Genomic DNA, 24,511 nt, shown 5'->3' on the forward strand with positions numbered 1-24,511 from the left:
ACGATCAGGACGATGGCTAAGCTTGCTTATTGTCTGTATTGTGTCCGTTATCGACTCGCTGCAGACGCCGAAGAAAGACAATCGGGCCCTTCGCGATCCGTAACGTGCAATCTTGTTACATCGAGCGGAATGAATTCGGCAAGTGCGGGGGAGAGGGGTCTAGGAGGATAGCCACTAAAAATAAAAGAAGCGGGTTATGTCGGAATGGCAAACGTAAATAAAAGGTTATTATGCATTCATTACGAAAGATTAAATAACTATGCTTCAAATCAAATTAGCCGTCGTTTAAGAAGTTTTTGTTTTAAATGTAATGTAATGAACTTAATTCAGAATTATAGGCCAAACTCAGTCTGTATGTAGAGCTCTAATGAGCGAATAATTAGATGTGTTAGGTTAGGGCGCATTCATTTATTTATATTTATCACAATTGTAATAATACTTATGTTGTGACATATTTATATAAGTCACCTACCTTTACCTAAGTACCTACCTACTTAAATAAAATGTAAGCTATTTATAATTATCTTCGTGTAAGTCGTACACACTGTGCATGAGCATGTATATATGGACAAAGGAAATGTGACTAGTTAGTTTCTTACTTAGTTACTACACACAATGAGCTCGCCTAAGGGTAACCACTAACCAGTGCACATTAGAGACTGGAAAGCACATGACAAAGTAGTAATCTAATAAATGCACATGTTAATAGTATCATAACGAGTAAATGAGATAAAATATGTGTAAACCGACAGTAAAAGCTGTAAGACGGCTTCGTGCTATGAAATGCACGACGGAGCTTTCCTGAAACACCTCATTTAGCCTGCACGGTGCACTGCTTTCCATTAGGGAAATTGCATCTCGTCGTGTTCCGCGATGTTGAGCGTATCAACTTTATCTAAACTATATGAATAGATAATGAGCCGAGGTTGAAGATTCCGCTAAACAAGTCTATAAAGTACAACATTCCGTTAGATGAGATGGAATCTCATCAACCCCTCGTCATGATAATACACTAAAACACCTACTTATTTTTATCGAGAAAATGATCTTACAAACAATTTCATCGTGAAATTTTTATTCAGCATGTTACAAAGAAATGCAAATTTTAAGAAATAGTTTAGTTTAAGAAAGCTTGTTTCGTGCTAGGTTTTTCAAAGACACTTCTAATACATTAAAATGTACAAAGGTACTTACAAATTTTTAAACGATGAAAAATAGGGATCAGGGTATAGAACCAAACGTAATTATGATTCATAATTTATGAATCAGGAATGCTTGTGCGCTTGTACTTTACGATTTGGGCTTCTTGGTTCTCCTGAAAAGCTTTTTCCTTTCAGCGCAGTGCTGGGTCTCGAAGCACACCATGGCCTTGCGGCGACAGTCGACGACGCACGCGCAGCCCGTCGGGCACTCGGGGGGAGGCTCGGGGCAAGCGCGGGGGGGCGCCGCGCCCACGCAGGGGAACGAGCAGCTCACTGAACCACACTTCATTCTAGGTGCTACGACAAAAAAAAACTTTATTCACGACACGCTTTTTTGCATCGTAACTTTATAAATAATATGATTTTAATTTTTAAATTAATAATATTATTTACTATAAGGTTGTCTGGAAGAGATCGCTCTTCAACGATAAGACCGCCTGGTTGTTGTCTACCTCTATCTCTAAGTACTTATACAATAGCTCCCTTGCGCCCGGGACCTTGGCGTTTGAGTGATGTGTGTGTTTATGACATATAAAGCGTTCAAAGGGTTAGTATTACTTATATATTATATACTATATAATACTAATCAACTTCATGCAACCAAGCCTTCAACCACTACGTAATTATCCGTACCTAATAGGAGCGTTCCATAAAATTGTCTACCGCTGTCCCGTACAAACGCGAGATTTCTGAACTAGGAGTTTCATTTTCTTTATACAAATGGTCAAAAATATGACCATAAAAATTATCGTCGGGTTTAAACGCCGAAAAAAGTTCTAATGTACGAAATCAATGCGTTTGTATGGGACACCCCGTGGAATGCTCTAATAACGTCTTACTAACCGCCTCAGTTAGACGATAGACGTATAGCTAAAAAATCCGCAAAACCAATTTCCTGGTCATCACGCTTCACCGCAAATGCTTGCCAGTTTCGCCGGACGTGGGCGATCAAACGAACAACGACGGAATTCAAAGAGAATCAATACAGGGTGGTTCAATCAATAAGAGTTTAAGCATATACCGGGTGTGGCCTGTAATATGGTTGATATTTTTGAAGTGAAAACTTCTTTAGCGGCGCTGAGCAATTTTTGAGGTGGGGAAAAAATGATAAACTCGATTCAACGTAACGCGTAACGCGTAACGTAACGCTGACGTCATGTGTCACGGACAATGTTATTCACCAAAGAACTTTAGTCATAACGTGTATCATAATCAGGTCAATTATTTAAAACTGGACTTTTATATTAAGCAATAAAGCTCAATGTTCTAATCCTGTACGGGCTGAAATACGAGGATCTCACAGTTATTCTAACTTTATATCACTCAAATATAATTCAATAAAGCTACATCTTGATGAAATCGCTAATAAAAGTGAACTCTAGTACTGGTGAATAAAACTCAAAATATCATGACCAAATGTATTTAGATGCGAGGTCTGCAAGGTAACTTTACAATTTCTATTCGAATTTTAAACAATTTCGGAACTAAAGTTTTTCAATAGAAAGGAGGATGGATCAATTATACATAGATAGTGCTGCAGACATTTTGGACTAGTCATTGAGTTTTCACTTCTGTCGGCACTCCCGGAGTGCAACCCGTTGTTTTTTTTTTACACGTTAAAGTTTATTCTAAGACGCAATGTATTGCGAATTTTGTTATGTTTAAGGCGTGACAAGCAACGTCAATCACAATGATATGGCGTGGCGATGGCGTCCATTGAAGATAATATTTATTTTTTATGAAAAATAGGGAGTCTAAATACTTCATATTTTTTAAAAGTTGTTGAATAAAAGTGTCACCGTTTGAGCAGTACAATCTATGTTTTAATTATTTGCTCGTGTTACAGGCCACACCCGGTATACATACATAAATGGCGTGTAAAATGAATGCGGCTTGTAATATTTCTAAATATTAAAAATACAATTTAAACTATTGTATGAATTGTATGATGAGTTATTATTTGACGACCGGTCTGGTCTAGTGGATAGTGACCCTGTCTGCTAAGCCGATGGTCCTGGGTTCGAATCCCAGTAAGGGCATTTATTTGTGTAATGAACACTAATATTTGTTCCTGAGTCATGGTTGTTTTCTATGTATATAAGTATGTATTTATCTATACAAGTATGTATATCGTCGCCTAGTACCCATAGTACAAGCTTTGCTTAGTTTGGGGCTAGGTTTGATCTGTGTAAGATGTCCCCTAATATTTATTTATATTTATTTATTTATTTATTTATATTATTGTCTTCCATCCTTAAATCTATGAAACGTGAAGCGACATTTAAGTATGAGAACCGCAGGAAGCATTAGAACTTTACAACTGTGAACTGAATTTGATTTTACACTTTACATAACTCGCACTAATAAGTGCAAGCGAGGCGTCTTATTTAGAGTAAATTCATTTTATTTTACAAATAAAGTAGGAATTGATTTGGAATCACTACTAGTAAGGTCATAGTATACATTCTATTGTATGCTTAACTCGTTCGAGTCGTAAAGTTAAGAGAATCAAGAGGATTTTTTTATGCTGCATAAGTGGGATACATATTTTGAGTACTTGAGACTCAAATAAGAAAAGCGTGATACTCGTATACTCGTTGACTTTTATTGTATTTTCCACATAAGTGACCTTTTATTAAATTGTGTTTGACCCCAGTGCTTATTTGTCCGCACAAATAAGCATGAAAGAGAGGAATGCGCTGAGATTAATGTCACGTCAATAAAGCCCCATTTAGACGGTCCAATAACTTACATGCAATATCACTACACCTTATCAAACAAAGTCCCCCGCCGCATCTGTCTGTTTGCATGTTTGTTCGCGATAAACACAAAAACTACTGAACGGATTTTCATGCAATTTTCACACGGGTTAAGAAATTATACACACAGGTGGTGTATAATTTCTTAACCCGTGCGAAGCCGGGGCGGGTCGCTAGTTCGATATATTGCTAACTACAAAGCACAATTAATTCAGTCGATCGACCAAATCCCGCAATGTAACGAAAATCGTATTATAATGTAACGTAAATAATCGTCATATCATGATGATTATTTACGTGACATTATTTTTTGAAAGCTAGAATAAGCCTCCCGTATCCGCTGTAAACCTGAAAGCGCAGTAGGTACCCACATTTAGCAATTAGGTCTAATATTCCATTCAGCACTAACAGGCCAATTCAAACATACACTGACATCAAAATGATATCTAAGTAAATGATGTAATTTATTTATCGTGTGTCTCACTCGCGTCAGTACATGCACGGATGAGTACGATTGAAATGCACGATAACGAAACGATATCATTTATGATGTCAGTGTACGTATAGCTTGGAAAAGAAGAATCAAATACTGTACAGATGTAGTGCATTATTGTTTTCCATCGTATTTTCTCGGAAACCTTCGTATTTGTCATGCTACTTCAGTCAACTTCAGTGCTTTTAGTACCGAGACTGACTGAAATAGCTAGACACGTTCGTACGTTTCCGTGAAAAACCGAAAAATAATTATGCTTTACACCGACGCCTAATTTGTTAGGCTGTTTGCAGCGATGGTGTGACACAAAAGCCTGCTTGACTAAAGATTTATATTTCCTTTGCATCGAATGTTGGAGACGTTAATGTTGTATCAAAAATTCATTGCTCTACGCTAAATAAAAACACTGATTACACCGCAATAATACCCGAATTCAGCCCCTAAACGTATCTCTGTAAATTGAGTTACAGGGTCGTAGAGCCTGCTCAATTTGATTACAGTACTAAAACGAACTTATTTTCTCGTTTTCCTGTTTTTTTATGTTATTGCTAAATGCAAACGGTTTGTAATAAAAATAATAATAACGTTTCGATTAAGTAAGCCAACAAACTAATAAGATTAGGTATGTATGATAATCATGATCTTCCTATCGTTTTCCCAGCTTTTTGCCATGGCTCATGAGAGCCTGAGGTCCGCTTGATACAATTATACAAACATAACATTTAAAAAAATATTACTGCAAGTAATAAATATTCCTAATCTAATTAGCACTTTCGACCCCCAAATTTTAATTTAAAACACTTAGGTAAGTAACAAGTTAGTTCAACAAGCAACTGCAACACACGATGCAAACATACATGTCTGCCCGCATACGTAGATTATTAAAACTATAACCATTGAACTATTATTACTACGTAAAGAACCGGCACAGAGAACCAGTATTTTGCAGTTTTTTCACTACTACTACTATGGAAACAGAGCGTGAACCCCGCGACCTAAACGCACCACGAATTTCACTTTATTTCACGGCGCTTACGACGTTTTGGTCGCGTGGTTCACGCCCCGCTCCCCTCGGTTACAACAGGTTTCGATTGAGAAGCCTCTCTATGTGAAATATATAGCTCAATGACCATAACCCACAAACTTACATACATACTTACGGTTGAAAAGCACATTCATTATTGGATCACCGAAAGAAGTGGTATTTGTCCGAGCTGCAAACATTGAACATGGAATTGTAAAGAACAGTATAAGAAAAGGTAAACATCTTGTCGCCATGTCCTTGCAACTGTAATAAAATATTTAATACAATTTTGAATTTGAGCTATTTTTATCGGAAGTCATAATCATAATAATTACATGACTGCTATAAATTGACAGAAAAGTCACTTTAGGTAGATAGGTACCTACTCTTTGGTCACAAAACAAATATACAATAAGGCTTTATACTAGTACCTAGTCAGTGCAAAAAGTTATTGAAATAACTACTATACACTCAATGGTCACATCCATGTCAAATCTCTGTCAAAATAGATGCCAAACAATTAAAGTTGAAACGTTTGAAAATTCTGTAATTCAGTTGGATTGTAGGATATAACTTATCTTCATAAGATCCGTATTTCATTAAAAATTGATTAAAAGAGCAAACACGGAAGCAAGTGGGTTTACTCCGTATACTTGCATTGCAGCCATATAACAATAACTGATTATTACCGTAAGCATATATTATTTTCATACTGTAAACATTTAATCTAGTTGGTAGGTAATGATGGGGACCTTGCCTTAGGGATCTGTTAATAGAATCTGAACAAATATACATTTTCTTAATTTTATGTTCTGCTGTGGATAAGTAAGTAGGTAGGTAAGTATTTCGTCATCCACTCTAATAAGCCCCATACTACTTAGGTCATACTGAAAATTCCTGGACTGACCACTTAGAAAAAAATAAGTTGTCTTTAGCAGAATCCAGAAACTTTCAGTATGGCCCACGTATTTAGGATAGCATAGCTTAGTTATGCACTAGGTTGATTTTTATAAAATTGAATAGATTGCTTAATATTTTATAACCACTTAAATATCATACTATCAATACCTTTAACGATTTTAATGTACAATTATTTACCTATAAAATCAGAGTTTATTTTCTTCCCACAATAAAAATAGGCAGGAATGTTTTTCTTGCATGTATATATATAATTTTATTTGTTGGCATTTACAACACTACATTACGAGTAAACTCACATTACTTTTGTGGTCCAATAAATAATCAAGCATGGCTATCCGATTTCGAAAACATACTTAATTCCATGCTTATAGTAAAGTACAATATAGGTACTTAATATAGCTAAATATTTTTTTTGTAAAACGCTTATTTATTTATACATTACGGTCCGAAAGTATTCTAAATTCGTGTTTAGAATTATTAAAGTAGAATACAAATGCACAGATAGAAACACAATTTGTTTGGCCCAATTTATTTTCCTTTGCAAAATTAACAAATGACAAAGACGGCCCCGGACTTTGAGCGTACTAAACTTAACAAATAAGTTTAGCGACTTCGAACGTAAGTATGTCGCTATTGGAAGAGTTGGAAGCTCTTCAAGGTTCTGTACTTTTAACCGTGTATTTTTGGAAATACATAGGGTGATTGCGCTATTCCGTCCAGCTCTAGTTTTCGTCCACTTGACGAAATTTGAATATAAGCCTACATTGTGGCCCAAATTTGGACTTATTGCAATCCTTAATTTCTAATCAATATACTTATACATATCTACATAAAAATGTTATTTTGCAAGTAGCAAATCAAAACGAATAATCCGTCAAGTGGACGAAAACTAGAGCATGGACGGAAACTATCGCAATGAGCCTATTTAGCTTTGAGTCATTGAATCAAACATGGATCAAACTTTTTAATCTAATAAACAAAACATTAAATAGGGAAAACATCACCGCAAAAGTTTAATTGTTTTTGTCAAGGATCTGTCAAAATTGTTAGAACATTTCAATAACATACGAGTAGGTATCTATTAATTTGTACAAAATGGTTGTGGGCGGTCATTGTAACTGGGACCAGTATATTACTTGGTTGTTTATTTGTTGGTTAACAACTAGGATATAAACACGAATAATTATTTTACGATAGGTATAAAAAAGTTAAAAAATATTTATAGCTAGTAACAAATAAGAAACAAATATATAACACGATATTTTTCATTTGCTTAAATATTGTTTTCTAATTATAAATTCTAAATACCCCATAACACTCCCACAGATAACACCTAAATACGATCATGAACAACTCATACATTGAAATTCGTCTTATTTTATTGCTGTAAAGTATATCATAGAATAAAACGTTCGAATAACATAACCCACCTCCAGCAGTCGCGTTAAACGAAACGAAAAGTGAGGCGTAGACTCAAGCTAGTTCTTGATCATGCAATTTACGTTACATTGCCGACTACTGAGGTAAACTGCATTCATAAATATCTGATGAAACATACCATACTACAATGTAAAGAGGCCCACTGACCAGTCCGCCGGACGATATCGGCCTGTCAGTTAAAAGCAAAATTGTACAGCTCCGAACAACTGGCAGGCTGATATCGTCCGGCGAACTAGTAATCTGCTAGCTGCAAATTCTTGCTAGTCTAAACCTCGCTTAAGAGTAGCGTCGCGTCGATTTTGACGCTAGGGCTAGAACAATGTGGAGAGAAAGTTGACTTACTAATTTGCTGATGCTTATGAGCTGCGACTGCGGCGAATGCAGAGCAAGTACACGATCTCGATCACGCTAAGTAAAGATGCTCCGAAGAAAACTCCGCCCACACCACCAATGTCCACTGTAATAATTATACAGTCAAATTAATGATGTCCTTATAAAATGTACTGTAAAACCACCCAACTAGAGTCCAGTACCATCGCCCACACTGATAACTGTACATCGGTGGACCTTATGCCTTTTGTAATAAAGTCGACCGAAGTACAGTTAGGAGTGTTGCTGTTTGTACTACAACTACTGCATACTTATATCGTTCACAAGTTCAATACGTAATTAAATATCAGTGTACTTTTTGGATTTGTCTGAGTTCTTCCTTCCATTTTTACAAATGTCTTGCCATAGAAATACGATATTCGAATTATACCTAGTCACACCTGAAAGAAGATATTAAATGTTTGACTACAGTATAGTTAGGAGCTTTTGGTCTATTATTTGGTGGGTTTACGGTACCTATTTTAGTCTATAAAAATCATAAAAAGGATTCGCCCCTTTTTATCATCGAATCTGCAGCCTTCAGTGCAGCGCTTTCTTTGTGCTAGTAATAATAATTAGAGAAACACAATGTTGCACACTGATATCTGGAACACGCTAGGGAGGGTTTATAAATAGCCTAACTATAGTAACTATTATGAATAGGTTGTACCTACTTACGTAAAACTTTCGCATATACATTTCGTGCTATAGGATAGGTATTTTAGGACGGTGGATACAGATACTCTACATCTACATATTTAAATCTTCATATCAAAATTGTGTCTAACAACGATTTACGCAAGCGTTAAGCTTTGCCATTATTTTACATTGTAATGTAACATGTCCCTACTTTATGGCTTGTCAACTATTTCCAATATCATATAACAAGTGGCGAGTACCACGTCGCAAAGAAGTATGATAAAATCGCGAGTTTGCTACGCTAGTTAAAACTTACACCAACAGTCTCGAGAACTATTGGAAAACCAACTTCCCTAATGATGACATTTAGGGAACTAATCCATATACCTACTTTATGGGTACAGTTGAACTAGTAGAAAAAGAAAATCACCTAGAAAGTCCTTATGCCCAGGAGCCTTATTACTTAAACTTAGTGACTAATTAGCTACTAAGTAAGTAGTCGTAGTTAGTAAGTAGATTAGATTAGATTAGATTTAGACTATACTTTTCTCAGTAAGTCGTATGATATACTTGACACATTTCCATGTTGAATATGCCGATATCTACAGCTACAAGTAAGTACAAACAGCAAGACTCTTAACTGTCGACCTTATGCCGTTTATATAAGGTTTACCGATGAACAGTTGACAGTGTGGACGATGGTACCTAAATAATATGCGTAAGTTGAATTACAGACTAGCTAGATAATGTTATGCGGTATCTTAATTCATATGCGCAATTAGGCAAAGTTCCAATTAAAAAGAGGTCCATGAGAAAATTCCAAGCATGCCGTACTCTAAACTATTTGATATTTTGATCGTACCTAGTTTCAAGCAGACCGGGTAACTTTCCAGCATGAACGCGAACGTTCAATTAAACTTGCTTCAACTAAATTGGTTTACCAAATCTTTTGTAAAGTTATGAACCGTTGGTACACAGCTAGTTTAAATATGTATTAATAAAATTAGGCGAGTTTGACTTTGTTTCATCTTTCATTACTTCTTGGTGTAATCTATTTCCCAAAAGTACGAAATGCAGATTTAAATAATACTTGCTTGTGCCTGCGATTTTGTCTGCGTGGGGTGATGATGATAATGATGATTGATTAAGACTAGCCTGTGTGTGTCCTTCCGCAGGCCTCATACCAAATGTCATCTAAATCGGTTCAGCAGTTTAGGTCTGAAGAGGTAACAGACAGACAGAGTTACTTTCGCATTTATAATATTTGGTAGGGATGAAGTGATACAATTGTCGAAGCCTTCAATTTAATGTAATTTTTGACGCTACAAGCGTCAGAGTGGTAAGAAATCGCTTGGTGCGATTTTAAAGAAAATACTTGCTTCCCGCGACCGTTAGCAGTGACGCAGCTGCCATAGCCCTGCTGAATAGAAATCCAATCTGATGTAAATAAGTGTAATCTTCTAACATGATCGACCTAATGGACCTTAGTTTAATGTCAAGTCATGATTGGATACTGATAGTGATTACGGCGCGGCGTATGGAAGGATTTTTCTTCGTAATTGATTGTAACCTAAAAGATACAGACTATTAGTAGTTTTACTTCATACTTACAGCCTCCTGTATTTCTAGATATGCTAATGAAGTATTGAAAAGCTTCTTAGTTACTTTAAAGCGTAATGCACTTGTAATTCGATGTAGCACATTTTAATGCAACTTTTTTTTGATGAATACTTGACCTGATGAGCCGTCCATAAAATGAACTAGCTACTTATAAAAGAAACTCATCATTTTTTACGGCTTCTCAGACATCACATCACTCACGCCGACGCCTCCACTCGATTATTAGTCTCATGAAACGCAAGTGGTCGCTAAGCTGCTTTTACCACTTCATAAACACCCCGCCGAGACAGGCCACACATAGTTGTTGGATTAATGGAAATCTCCAGAACAAAGTTTCCTAAAAGGGTACTGATGGGCTCGTATAGAATTCCGATTATTTCAGTACATTATGTGGAAATACTTACCACATAGCCGCTTATTTACTTTACAAGGGCTACACCGTAATCCGTAGCAGTGATTTCTCGCTGTGTGGAAAAAATTATCAAATAGCCGGGTCCACACAGATCGAGTATACGCGCGAGGCAATTTCCTCGCGCACAAAACGGCTAGTGTAGACGTGCCTCGCCCGAGGCAATGCGGCTGGGATATGGACCGTGATTGGGCGGGTCTACACATGATTGACTTCAATGGGTTGTTTAAGACAGTGAATGAAAATGGGGGTGTGTAAAATAAGCTGACGATTACGAAAAAAACTTGCCACAACCGAATATATAACCTCCTCCTTCTTGGAATTGATCGGTTAAAAATATACCGACATGCCTGTTCCGATCTCTGTATGTCTGTGGGCCAGCAGTATGGGCTCTAACTATAGACACTTTATTAGGACAACCTAACATCCCGCTATCTTCATAACAAGCAGTTATTATATAACGTAACTACCTGCTTGCTTATTTATACCTAGGTTATGTTCTTATGTTTTCACTTTGAGATAGATTTCTTTCTATGATTCATATACCTGCATATTAAACTTTTGTTTTTATTGACATCGCGACGCTGTTTGCGTTTTAAAAATGGCCGGTTTTTCGCACTGATAGATTGCAAGTTTTTATTCAGCCCAGTTCTTCGACCAGGAACGTCACTTTGCCATCCATCTATAATAAATCCAGATCAAATTCATAACCTGTTATTTATTACAGTCAGGATACGCCTCTATTTTTTTTTGAGCCAATCGGTAAGTATACAAGGAATATAAATATCTTCCAATAGTATAAGCCAAATTTCAAACTTTGGCTTGTACCAAAACTTATATTTACGAATAATCCCATAGTTCATTAGTTCCGTACCTGAGAGGCATAACTCTGTAAGTGCCATTTTAGAAATTTTACAGGAGAAGCGATTTTGTGTCAAAATTTGTCTTACAAGGATACGTGTAATGGAAACGTGAGGAAACCAGTCTTAGGCTACGTTACCATCCCGGAGGCCGATTCTGGATTAACCATTAGTAAAGGTTATGGTATTGTTTTGATACGACCTTGAAGATAGCTAACACTGAATGGCTTGAGCGACATTCAATTAAAGTCATGTGATCACTCATCGTGGTTCATCATTGGTTCACGTGAGATTGAGATCAGAATCGGCCACAAGTGCGCTGGGCTACGCCTAGTTACCGACTAAAGCCATCTTATCCCTGATAGCATGACGGCGAACTCGCAGCGTCGGCAGAGTGTTCAGCCTTACCACACCACGGGAACCTCGGGCTACTAGCTCTTTCGAAACGGGACTAGGCTCGCGGCTGGAACAAAAATAACTCTTTAGGTAGCGCAACAGTTATTCAAGAAATCAAATAAATATAATCACGTAGGTATAAACATTTAAATACGTTCCGATGTTTCGTTCATTTAATTGTTTTAGATATAAAGGTGTTTCTGACAGTTGGATATTTATCGGACTTTATTGGTCATTACATTACTATATTTACCATTGCATCCCACCTCACGTGCATACATAATCGAAGGGGTTCCAATCCATAGCTTTTAAATTAATTTACTATCCTCTACTACCAGGCACTCACATAATTTTCACCTTGTTGTATCAATTCACAAAAAAAAGTCCTATTTAAACGATCAGCAAAAACAAAACTAACCCAACCTAACTAAAAACCTTATTGGACAGCAAAACAGCATTCTGCTGAAAATTATTTTTGCTGTAATATTTTTTGAGGGACAATATATTAAGTCTATTCTTAAAAAATACAGCTATTGAAAAATATATCCTATCAATTGGAAAGCTAATTTGAATACGAAAAGGATTTCAGAATATTATATATGTACGAAAGAACACGCAGTACCAGAAATACGAGGTAACATCCACTGTAAAACCTGACGCGCGTTGTGAGGAGATACTGAAATCACCAGAAACTTTAAGTGCTAGCTGTAATGATGTTATTATTATAAACATAGGTGAATGTGATTGTAACCCATTAGCATTACTTGCAGAGCTCAGCGCGTTTATAAAAATGCGCCCTAAAGCCTTTATTATTGTTACTGGTGTGAAAAAGAGTATATACTTAAACGAATGCACACTGAATAACACGATGAAATTGCTTTGCAAACTTTTTGACAACTGTACGTTTTTGGACGTCACAGACCTAACCTATAATGTAAACCTTAAGTATAAGTTATGTTCAAAGATTAATTTTCTCATCGACTTTCGGGACTATTCGAATAAATATTTGAGTTACAACAATTTGCAAAAAACGAGGAACTGTAACCCGAATAATCAGGCTGATACATCACACCATGCGGAGGTACGGTGCAATAAAGGTACTATTCCTTATTATTTTAAATACACCTCGCATAATATTTACGGCAACACAGGGACAAGGTTAACACAAAGAGTTATCACTGATTACTTCCCAAAAAGCTGTAAAAGGGCTAATACACCACAACTAACACAACAAAAAAGTACAAGGTTAACACAAAAATACATTACTGATCACTTCCCGAAAAGCTGTGAACGGGCTAATACACCACAACCAACACAACAAAAAAACAACCCATTTTTTCGTCCCTCAAAGTAATTTATTCTCAATCCTTCACCAAAATATAGCAGGTTTTATGAGTAAAATAGAATTGCTAGAATTAACACTAGACGAATTGGTTGAAAATAATAAGAAGTTTGACGTATTATGCCTCACTGAAACATTTATTCGACAGGGTAATGAAGGGAATTTGCGCGTGCCTGGCTACCGGCTGGCAGCGTCCTATTCTAGGTCGCACCAAAAGAGAGGTGGCGTTTGCATACTTTGCGCGAATCACATTCAATCGCGAGAGCTGTCACTTGTGAAAGAGTTTGCTGTAAATTACGTATTTGAAGGCTGCGGCATAGAAATACCGTCAATAAAGTGTATAGTGATTTGTATTTACAAAACTCCAACTGCTTTCTCATCATCTTTTCTACATAAATTGGAAATCCTCATGAGCAAGTTAAAACATAAATTAAAATATAAAATAATTATTGCTGGGGACTTTAACATAGACCTACTAAAGACCACAGAGAATTCAACTGAACTTAAAAGAATTGCTCACAACAATAATTTTGTACTTCATATACTTCGCCCCACACGGAAAGATTCATGCCTGGATCAAATATTATCAAATATTTCAGAGGCTCGAGGCGAAATCCTTGATTTAGGCCTGTCGGATCATGAAACAGCCCAGACCCTAACGTTCAGTGTACGTAATATACAAAAACCGCGCTTGAGTTTTTATCGCTATAAAAGAGACTACAGTTTAGATAACATAGCAAAATTCAACGAATGCCTTAATAGTTTGTCATGGTCTGACGTGTACACTGAAGGTGATGCGACAGTGGCATTCAATAGTTTTTATGATACGTTTATACTATTTTATAAATTATGTTTCCCAGTTAATAAAGTAAAATTTATATTAAAACCTAAAAATAGTGTGTGGTTTACAAGAGGTATTAAAAATTCTGTAAAAACAAAAAGAAGACTGCGCTTCAGTTATTACAGAACACCGAAGAACCATGCTAGCGCTTTGCCAAGTAAAACTAAATTTAATAATTACTCTAAGCTTCTCAAGCGCTGCATAAATCAAGCTCAAAAACTTGCGAACATTAATCATATACATCGATCCAAGAACATGTGTAAGGCAACATGGGAGGTAATTAAGAACATAACCACTAACAACATAGGTGGGACAAACATCGAGAAACTGGTTGTCGAAGGTAGTCCTATATCAAGTCCTACTGACATTGCAAATACTTTTAATGACTTTTATATAAATTTGACTAACGTAAATAATAATCCTAAACCGAAGCCTGACATCTCACTAATCAATTGTAATAATGCTAATATGTTCTTATCGCCGACAGATGAAAATGAAATTCGTAAATTTATTGACACTCTAAATCCGACTAACTCAGCGGGCTATGACGAAGTCCAAACTAAAATATTAAAAGGGTGTAAACAAAGTATTGCTGCAGTCATAAGCTACCTAGTAAACTTGTCATTCACTTGTGGAGTCTTCCCGGAGCCCTTAAAACTCTCTCTTGTTAAGCCACTTCACAAAAAAGGTAGTAAAGAATGCGTAGAAAACTACCGACCAATTTCGCTGGTACCTATTATCTCGAAAATATTTGAGAAGGCGTTTCACGAACGCCTATTGTCATTTTTAAATAAGTTTAATGTATTGAAATCCGAACAATTTGGATTTCAAAAGGGTAAATCAACATCACTAGCTGCCTTTACGCTGACAAACAAGATTTTAGGTCACTTGAACCAGAGCTTACCAGTAACGACTATTTTCTTCGACATGACTCGAGCTTTCGATTTTGTGTGCCACGAGACACTCCTGGTTAAATGCGAGCTCTACGGTATCAGAGGTGTAGTTAATGAATGGCTCAGAGACTATTTACGCACTAGGAATCAATTTGTGGAAATATCTCAAATCGACTCGGCCAACACGATTGAGGTTTATAGATCTTCCACGAGAGTGAACAAGGTCGGCGTACCGCAGGGGAGTATCCTGGGTCCTCTGCTTTTTTTACTGTACATTAACGACCTACCGAATGCGATAAATTTTGACTGTATACTCTTCGCGGATGACCTATCGGTCGTCATACCATGTAGTGATGACAAAACGTATAATAGTGACATAAACAAAACAATCGCTGATGTAATAAACTGGTTGCATAGGAACAATCTTCAAGTAAATATATCAAAAACCACATTTGTCCAGTTTATAAATAGAAATGGCAAAAAGCAACAACTGACTGTAACTTTCGCAGATCAGGTAATAACGGAATCAAGTCAGACAATGTTTTTAGGCATTTGTTTAGATGACAGATGTTCTTGGGGTGAGCATATTAATAAATTGTGCAGTAAAATTAACACGTTTGCTTATGCGCTTTGGAAATTGGCTAAAATTAGCACCAAGCAGACCGCAATACAGGCCTATCACGGCTATGTTTGCTCACTCCTCAGATACGGCGTTCTCCTCTGGGGAAATTCAACCCATGCAAGACGCGCACTTTTAGCACAAAAACAGTGCATCAGGGCGATCTGTGACGTAGACGTCTTAACATCTTGTAGGCCGCTATTTATAGACCTGAATTTATTGACTGTGCCATGTATCTATATCTATGAAGTTTGTTTATTCGTTAAGGCCCACCCAGAACTCTTCAAAACTTTCAAAGATATATGCAACTTTCCTACAAGGTACCCAAATCGTCTGGCTGGTCCTGGCCGTAAGACACAATTGTACAGCAATAACGCATACTGTAAGTCCATTGACATATTTAATTGCCTACATGATGACATTAAAGATTTGCCTATCAGTTTATTTAATCGTAAACTTAAGAACTGGCTCATTCAAGAATGTTTTTACTCTGTTGAAGAATATTTTGATTACTTTAGACATCAAACTTGACATTTTATGATATAAGAAATTAGTTATTGAATCTGTATTGTAGTTATGACATTAGTAATTTAATTGTAATTTTGACATTTTAATAATACGCTAGATATAAGTGCACTAGATTGTTAGATTTAAGTACTCTAAGTACGTACCGTTGCATGCTTCTTTTTATATTTAGGTATTTTCTAGAATAGTTTTGCATGCCAGCTTTTGGTGGAATGTGTGTGACCACGATATACTTTTATAACATCTTTTTGTACCACATTTTAAAGCGAAATAAAGATATTTGTATTTGTATTTGTATTTGTAAGAACTTTGTAAAAAACTTACTTAAATGAAACATACACAGCTTTGTAGTTTATTTCCTCGCAAGCCATTGGGCACCCGCAGTTGGTGTTCGACTGCAGGCTTTCTAAAATACAAATTAAAGGCAATTTATTATCTTGTCCTCGGTTACCACAATACTTTGTTAATATTCATTGATAGAAACAATTTTAAGCGGATTTTATGGTGTATAATTTTTTTACCTTGATCAAGGGCTCGAAACGTAGGTAGGTAATAAGTAAATAATGGTAATAGGCATGGCTTATTTGTTAAAAACGCAAATTAACCTTTATTTTTATACAGGCAGCCAAGTCCGGAAACGTTGCAAATTTCATATCCATCTGAAAACATTTTCATAGGGGGATTTTAATTCAGGGAGCAATACCTACAGCCAAACTGGAAAAAGTACACAAAAACATCCTACTAGTCTTAATTTCCACCAATAAAGGAATTAATTTCGTACAAAGCTAACACGTTGTTTGTTCTAAATTAATTAAGAGAACGTAGGTGCTGGAAAACATGGGTTCATTTATTCATCTTGTTTTTCTTATTTTGCTCGTCGAAAGTGTAGGTTATTATGTCACGAACATACATTTACTTACACAGTTTAGTTAACCTATGTACTTCGGAAGCGTATTTTGTGAGGCGGGATTTTTTGTCCTAAATACAGGCACCTGATAGCCCGCTATTACCATGGGCCTTAAGTGCAGATTTACGACAAGGTATAAAACATAAATTATGTATAACCGCCTCATCCCTTGGGTTAGTAATGCTCTAACCGTAATAAAGACTTAACTTGCGTATGAATTATGAACGATCTAAAACTAAACATGTCCTTTTAAGTGATGTGTGCATAGTTACAAAAGGTGGCATGTATGGCATGGTATTGCTGTACATTTGTACAGCAAACACACGCTGCAGTAGTGCTGGAAAAGACAGAGCTGCGTACACTAAACTCACTTAACCTGACCAGGACGTGATGTGTGCAGTTACACAGGTCGACCTGGATCTTAGCTCTGCAGTACAGCACGGAGGCGCTTTAGGAGTACCGCTGGAAAGGTCAGAGATGCGCGAACTGAACTCACTTAGCCTGACCATGAAGTGATGTGTGCAGTTACACAGGTCGACCTGGAGTTTAGCCCTGCAGTACAGCACACAGGCGCTGTATGAGTACCGCTGGAAAGGCCAGTGGTGCGCGAACGCCGGCTTCTCTCGCACGAGCAAGCAACCGCGTCGGAGTGGGTCCAAGCGGTGAATAGTCATATCGCTCGTTATTGCTTCCGACTGTGGAAACGTTATGAAGTTATGATTTACCATCATTTCATTATCAAGTGTACTTGGTCCAGTCAAATACAGTACTAAAACATACATTATACTTATTCACATAATTGGGCAATTGCATAACGTTACGATCGTACGATCCTCAAAGCTTGACAAAATGTAGGGTTTAAAATGTAGGTAAAAGTGTTCGCCTACCTACCTTCAAGGTTGCATTGAGTTCAGACACGAGGGGCATAATATCGGTGGTCACTATCTTCTCCACTTTGACGGATACCACGTCATCAGGTGCGTGTATACGCAACTAGAATTAAAAATCTTATAACATTTAAAAAATTGGCAAAGTTTTTGCGATTTTATTAGTATTTATCAATGAAAACTTCTACAAACCGTAATCAACCGACTAGATGTGAACACGAGGCTCGGCAGACCGGTGGTCCTGTTGATGTGCCTGACAAACCCATCGCCTGTCAGACGCGAGTTAAACGTAAAGCACGGTCCGTACTCTGTTTCTAAGGGACTAAATCTGTAAACGAGACGAGTTATTTAATAGTTAGGTAGTTGTTTTAGTCAACAGAGAAATCATACTATTTTTTTTTTCGTCTACAGGTGTTTATTACATTGAAGAATGGGATATAAGTATAGGTTGTGTTTTTACTAATACTAAAAAAATGGCCAACCAATCTGTAAATATAAAGATGAGCATTTCACGTCTGCTTAGTATCATAAGACGTCGAATACCTACATTTCGGAGACAATAGGCTAGATGACAAATTTTCATTTATGGTATCAATCAATCAGGTTTGTTTTTAGGATCAAATGTCTATATGGGACCCATTGCATTAAAGCAATACAAAAGTCAGAAATGATAGTCAAAGTTCGACAGTCGTACTTCACTCGCGAAACGCCCCTAACAAAACGATAAGTGACCGTGACGTCAAGGTCACTGAGAGTCCATCTTGAAGTATCGACAAAACAAGAAAATTGCGCTTTTGTCGGTGAAATATTGCGTTTATGGATATAGTTGCTATACAATCTTTTTTTGGAGAAAATGTGAGGAATCGAATGGTATCCTTACTTATTTCGTCTTTGGAAGTTAAAAACAAACTTAAATTTTGAAACTTTCAGGTGCTGTATTTTTGTATTATTTCCATATATTTTTTTAATATCCACAATATTGTGATAAATTACTCATTTGCTATCTATTTTACTACATTTTGTTATAAAATTCAACATGTGTCATCATCCCTATTCAAAGCATAGATACATACATCTATTCAAAGTACTGTAAGATAATTTTACAAAAGTAGGTGAGACGGTGGGATGTGAATTCTATGCTTAGCTTTTTAAGCCTATGCGACTTTATAACTTAATCTTTAATCTTTTGTAGATATGGACATGTATACTCGTACCGATGTAGCGACAAAACGGCTGACCGAAAGGATTTCAACCAATTTTACCCAAGGGATGGCCGCGAAGTTGAATAATTTACCATCTCGTGGGAACTGTGTAGAAAATGAAAGATTTTGTTCTTGCATTTAAGTAACCGAAGCTGAATAGGGACAGGAAGTATCGGTCGCGGGCAATAATATCTTACTCTTCAAAGGCCACAAAAATATGTGACACGCTCTTATGGCTCTGCAAATAAGATCGTGTCAGTGTCAGATATTTTTGCGGCCTTTGTTGTGTTACAAATTATTACAGGTGACTTTACAGCATGAAGAGACATTGAATGAAATTTAACATGAATAAAGTGGTCATGCTATTTTGCGGCTGGGTGTACATTCACTCGAAATTTCAGAAAGACACACACACAATCAATCAAAACACACTTAATCTAATGATGCCCTCACAGGGTCCATGTGGAACCCGGACTTTGTAGTCTATAATACCGTGGTTGCAATAAATAAATATGAATATGATAAATTACATTTCACAGCAATTGTAAGGCTTCCCTGCCCACCAGCACTTGTTCAACACGTGCCCACACTTGAGCCGGTAGTCTTTGACGTAGTCCATGTAGTTGTCCACGCAGGTGGTGTTCTTGCAGTTGGTGCACTGTTTGCACTGCTGGTTGTTGTAGTAGAATACATCCCTGAAGAATGCCAACATTGTAGGTGGCAGTTTCTTCCTGATAATTGGAAAACGGATATTAATATACAATAGAATATTTCGATATAGTCAAGGTATTAAATATCGACACGAAAAATGTGTCAAAACATACTTTCATAATGTATATGGACTATAAAGTCCTTCGATACCTTGACCTTGACAGTACATTTAGTTTTATATTATAAACTGATAATTATATAATCATATTTGATAGAAAGTGAAGACAGAGCCTAAGATGGAGCTCCTTTAAATGATCAATGCAAATGTGGTTTGTTAAAAGTAAGTGTAATAATTCGATTTAATCATTATCTTTCTATAGGTTTATATAAGTAAAGTTGATATTGAAATTCTAAAACCCTGGCTGTATAATCTATTAAAAGATTGTGAAGAAGTGAGATAACCTAATTATTGGTAATAAAACCCCAATTACTCGGGTCTTTACAGCTTTGCTGTCGCGTACACGGGTAAAAGAAAACCAAAAGTTGTCTGACCACAAAGGGTGTGTTCTTCGTTCGCTGATAAAAAAGCAATTATAGTTTGATATATACCGGGTGTGGCCTGTAATATGAGCAAAAAATTAAACAGTATGCTGTACTCCACATACTGACCAACATTTGTTCAGCGATTTTTAAAAATAACTTGGGGTTTGATTTTTAATACACTTTAAAGTTTATTCTAAGACGCAATGTATTGCGAATTTTGTTATGTTTAAGGCGTGACAAGCAACGTCAATCACAATGATATGGCGTGGCGATGGCGTCCATTAAAGATAATATTTATTTTGTATGAAAGTTAGGGAGTCTAAATACTTCATAATTTTTAAAAGTTGTTGAACAAAAGTGTCACCGTTTGAGGAGTACAATCTATGTTTTAATTATTTGCTCATGTTACAGGCCACACCCGGTATTTATATCTTATTAATAACTAAATCCCTATTTCGAAATATTATTATACCTTCAATATTTTCAAGTAAAATATATAAACATACGCAGCCAAATAACTTCTCAGCCTATCGGAGTCCAGCTGTTCACACAGCGTCACGGCCGGGAAGGGGGTGTCCCAGGACAAGTGGTTGGTGTCCACGGAGTAAGACACGGACCCTTGCGTGTAGAGATCCAAAACTTCTCGCAAGATGCTAAACGTGCCCCAGCAACTGGCAAGCAGGATAGACAGCCAGCATAGTCTGTAATACATTATACTATTTAGGCATGTTGTGATATTAAGCTACCTAAATTTATAAACTTGACCAGTTGAAGCTAATAACAAATAAATACGTATTTTTTCAATTTATATTTATTACTTATATTAATAATTCAATTAGGAGGTCTCAGTAAATAGGATAAATGAAGAAATCATGTAAACGTAAAATCTACTAAATCAACAAAATACGAGTATATGGCTCTAATGTCCCAGTTTCTAGTAACAAATGTAATAAATAGGTTGTTATTTGCTCATTAAACTAAAACTAAAACTTAATATAGATACCTATTGTCATAAAATCCTATTGAGAAAATATTATTTATTTATATTTGCATCACAATTCTGGATTCATATTAAATCTGTTACACTGCAAAATTCAGCTATTTTACATTATTTTCAATCTGCCATACTAGCGTTCTGTAAAATGACTGAGGTAATTTACTTAATGTAGTAACTCCATATCTCATCACTACACCTTATAAAACAAAGTCCCCCGCCGCGTCTATCTGTTTGTGTGTTTGTATGTTCGCGATAAACTCAATAACTACTGAACGGATTTTCATGCGGTTGTCACCTAGCAATATTTGTTTATTATAATTTGTCAAGCCGTGCGAAGCCGGGGCGGGTCGCTAGTTACTACATAATTATGACGATGTGATCGTAATTGAGAGAAATGTGCGATATTACATTTTGAGCAGCGCTATTAGCTGCTTGAGCACTGAAGAAGTTAAATTGACGAGCCATTTACAGCAGTGATTAATATTCAGGCCTGCCTGCGTAATGACATCATTAAGTCAGCACATTGACATAACGAGCCACCCACTTTGCCTCGACATTCACTTTATAACCACTTGTGAAAGAAAACTGATAAATTTTATTAGCATTTTAGGTGACGTACAAGAACCGTTTTTAAAATTTTTTTTTCTTATCCCCCGACAAAAAAAGAGGGGTTCTAGGTCTTTGATGCCAATGTCTATCTATCTGTCTGTGTGTCTGTCTGTGGCATCGTAGCATTCAAACGGACAGACCGTACTCGATGCGGTTTTTTACGTGTAAGAGAATTTACGGGCGGTGGTTCTTAGATATATTATGTTTAATAAAAATGGGTCCAAACTCCAGCAGTTTCAGCCCTTTTCCAAAATGATGTAAGGTATTTTTTATTTTATTTGAAAACATATATCAAAAAGAATAGATAGTATAGAGGGGTCCTGTCATTGTAAATTTTGTAGTCACTGTAAATTTACTGCCATCTATCGACACACGACTAAAACTTAAATCACCAGTATGTCGGTGTGGAGCAGCCGAGCAGACCGTACACCACACGGTATTTTACTGTCCCTTAACCAAATACCATGGGCAAGTGGAGGATTTTACCACCTTAACCACAGAAGCGGTACAGTACTTAAAAACTGTAAATCTCTGAAGTAGTGTACACAAAAGCCATACGAAAAAAAAAAAAAAAAAAAAAAAAAAAAAACTTAAAATGAAAACGCATAAAGTTATCAAATAATGTATATATATGGATAAATGATTTTATTATTTTTATATCATTTTGATCCATGTTCATTCACTGATATCTATGTGTTAAAATTGTTAAATATGAAACGGTGTCGTCACGCCATCTAGCTGAGGATAGGCTAAAGGTGTGTGCGACATCTATTCGAGAATGACTTTTACTTGAATTCCGAGGCACGTTTTTTCCTTAGACTTTATACGTCTTATACGAAGTTATATATTTCTTTGGTAATATACAGCTTTACAGTCGAAACCAAATCACTGTACGCATCAGATTATAGATATATTTTGTGCGTGGGGTGTAGGTATTTAACTTTTAATTTAATAGTTATTGTTTGTTTGAAATAATATTCTAAGAGGTTCAATTGCAAGATACTATCCTAATATATCGAAATTCCATAAGACTTACCTTTTAAAACTTGGCATGTGCGATAAAGAAATCACATGACCGATCCCGTGAAGATTGCTATTGCTACCAAAATAATTGATCGCATACACAATCCGGTTAAATAAGGACTTATTTTTTGGATTATTCATTATATTGTATAATTATGTAGCTGATAATCCCATAAAATTAAATATCGTTTGTATATTTAAAATCTTTGATAGCTGAGAACACTTTAAATCAACTTTTAAGTAAGAGAAAAAAAGGCGTGGTTCCCACGGTGATATTTGTTTCGGAGAAATGTTATAATAATAATCACAATTTACACTCATACATCATAATATTGTAGTAGAATAATGATGTAGGAAATCTCAATAGGACTAATTATTTGTGTCAGTCCAACAACATTGGAGCTCACCCTGAATCCATATATGCAATTTCTACTGCAAGTCTGTCAATTGTACGGATGGCAGTAGTTAATGGACTTTACATGTAGATGACCTAATAAGCCACGCTCACGAAGCGCACGCAGGACATAAGCATGCCATCAACCATGCTATTAATGCTCTATGATTACCAACATATGAATACCATCTTTTGCATCTACAGGCATCTACTAAAGTAGGGTACCTACTGTCGTTTTAAAATTATGGCGTGTCAAGACTGAAAATCCTCGACTCCCAAATGCAAAGTTCGTTTAAAATGATGACGTGATAAACCAACCAAGTTTCCAGAGAAAACCAGCAAAGTCATATTTTTGAAGTAGGTAGGTACCTACCTACCTACCTACTTCAGATAAATGACTGCTGTCTATATATGGTATGTCTAGGTCAGGTCTAGGTAGGTATGTTCTCAATTCTCCGGAATTATTGTTTTATTTGTAGGTACCCTACATAAATATTAGGTAGGTATTTATGTAGAACCTACAGATGTGCAAGTTGCGGAAAGTTTCCATAAAATTTTATAAATTCTCGGAAATTTCATGAAACTTTCACTAGGAAATATGGCAAATTTAAATTTAAAATTGGAAAGTTTCAATTCTCATACAAAAATGTAAGAAATTTTCCGAATTTTTCCTACGTTAAATTTCCGAAACATTTAGCAATTTTGTAACTTCCTTAGGCACATCAGTAGTAGTACCCATGTTTATCGAAGATGGCTGATTTAGATTTTTTTTTTGTTTAAAAAGGTATATGTCATTATATAGTCCTACTGTCAATGAGATCCTGGAAAAATATTATAGGTCGACACTCCTCTACTTATGTGGGTAATATTTTATGGAAACATATAATAATATGCATTTAGCTAACAGTCACAAAATCCTAACATGAAAAGCGCCTATTAAAAAGTA

General features: G+C 36.2%; 1 protein-coding gene across 3 annotated transcripts; it reads right to left on the reverse strand.

The window, feature by feature from the left end:
- Nucleotides 1–1,361: 1,361 nt before the first annotated feature.
- Nucleotides 1,362–23,348, reverse strand: LOC134803252 (sodium channel protein Nach-like). Of its 3 annotated transcripts, XR_010145965.1 has the most exons (12): nt 23,185–23,348; nt 21,049–21,243; nt 19,879–20,079; nt 18,339–18,474; nt 18,151–18,252; nt 17,756–17,954; nt 16,958–17,011; nt 16,677–16,758; nt 12,075–12,199; nt 8,182–8,296; nt 5,615–5,668; nt 1,460–1,499 (listed from the first exon to the last, which is right to left on the reverse strand). XR_010145965.1 is itself a non-coding variant. In XM_063775991.1 (11 exons), exons 1-10 carry the CDS (start codon nt 23,310–23,312, stop codon nt 8,196–8,198), a joined length of 1,308 nt encoding a protein of 435 aa, XP_063632061.1. In that variant the 5' UTR covers nt 23,313–23,348; the 3' UTR covers nt 1,362–1,499; nt 8,182–8,195. The 3 variants fall into 3 exon arrangements, 2 of the variants coding, with proteins under 2 accessions (XP_063632061.1, XP_063632048.1); XM_063775991.1 differs by lacking the exon at nt 5,615–5,668 and having other exon boundaries at nt 1,362–1,499; nt 16,692–16,758; XM_063775978.1 differs by lacking the exon at nt 5,615–5,668 and having other exon boundaries at nt 1,362–1,499.
- Nucleotides 23,349–24,511: the final 1,163 nt, after the last annotated feature.

Source organism: Cydia splendana, chromosome 2 (assembly GCF_910591565.1).
Source record: "Cydia splendana chromosome 2, ilCydSple1.2, whole genome shotgun sequence".
In the NCBI taxonomy this organism is placed as follows: Eukaryota; Metazoa; Arthropoda; class Insecta; order Lepidoptera; family Tortricidae; genus Cydia; species Cydia splendana.

Coding starts and splice junctions, on each gene's coding strand:
- LOC134803252 (XM_063775978.1), bottom strand. CDS start 23,312: ATGAATAATCCAAAAAATAAGTCCTTATTTAACCGGATTGTGTATGCG. Junction 20,080..21,048: donor CTGAGAAGTTATTTGGCTGC/GTATGTTTATAT, acceptor TCCAATTATCAG/GAAGAAACTGCCACCTACAA. Junction 18,475..19,878: donor CCTTACAATTGCTGTGAAAT/GTAATTTATCAT, acceptor TCTCGTTTACAG/ATTTAGTCCCTTAGAAACAG.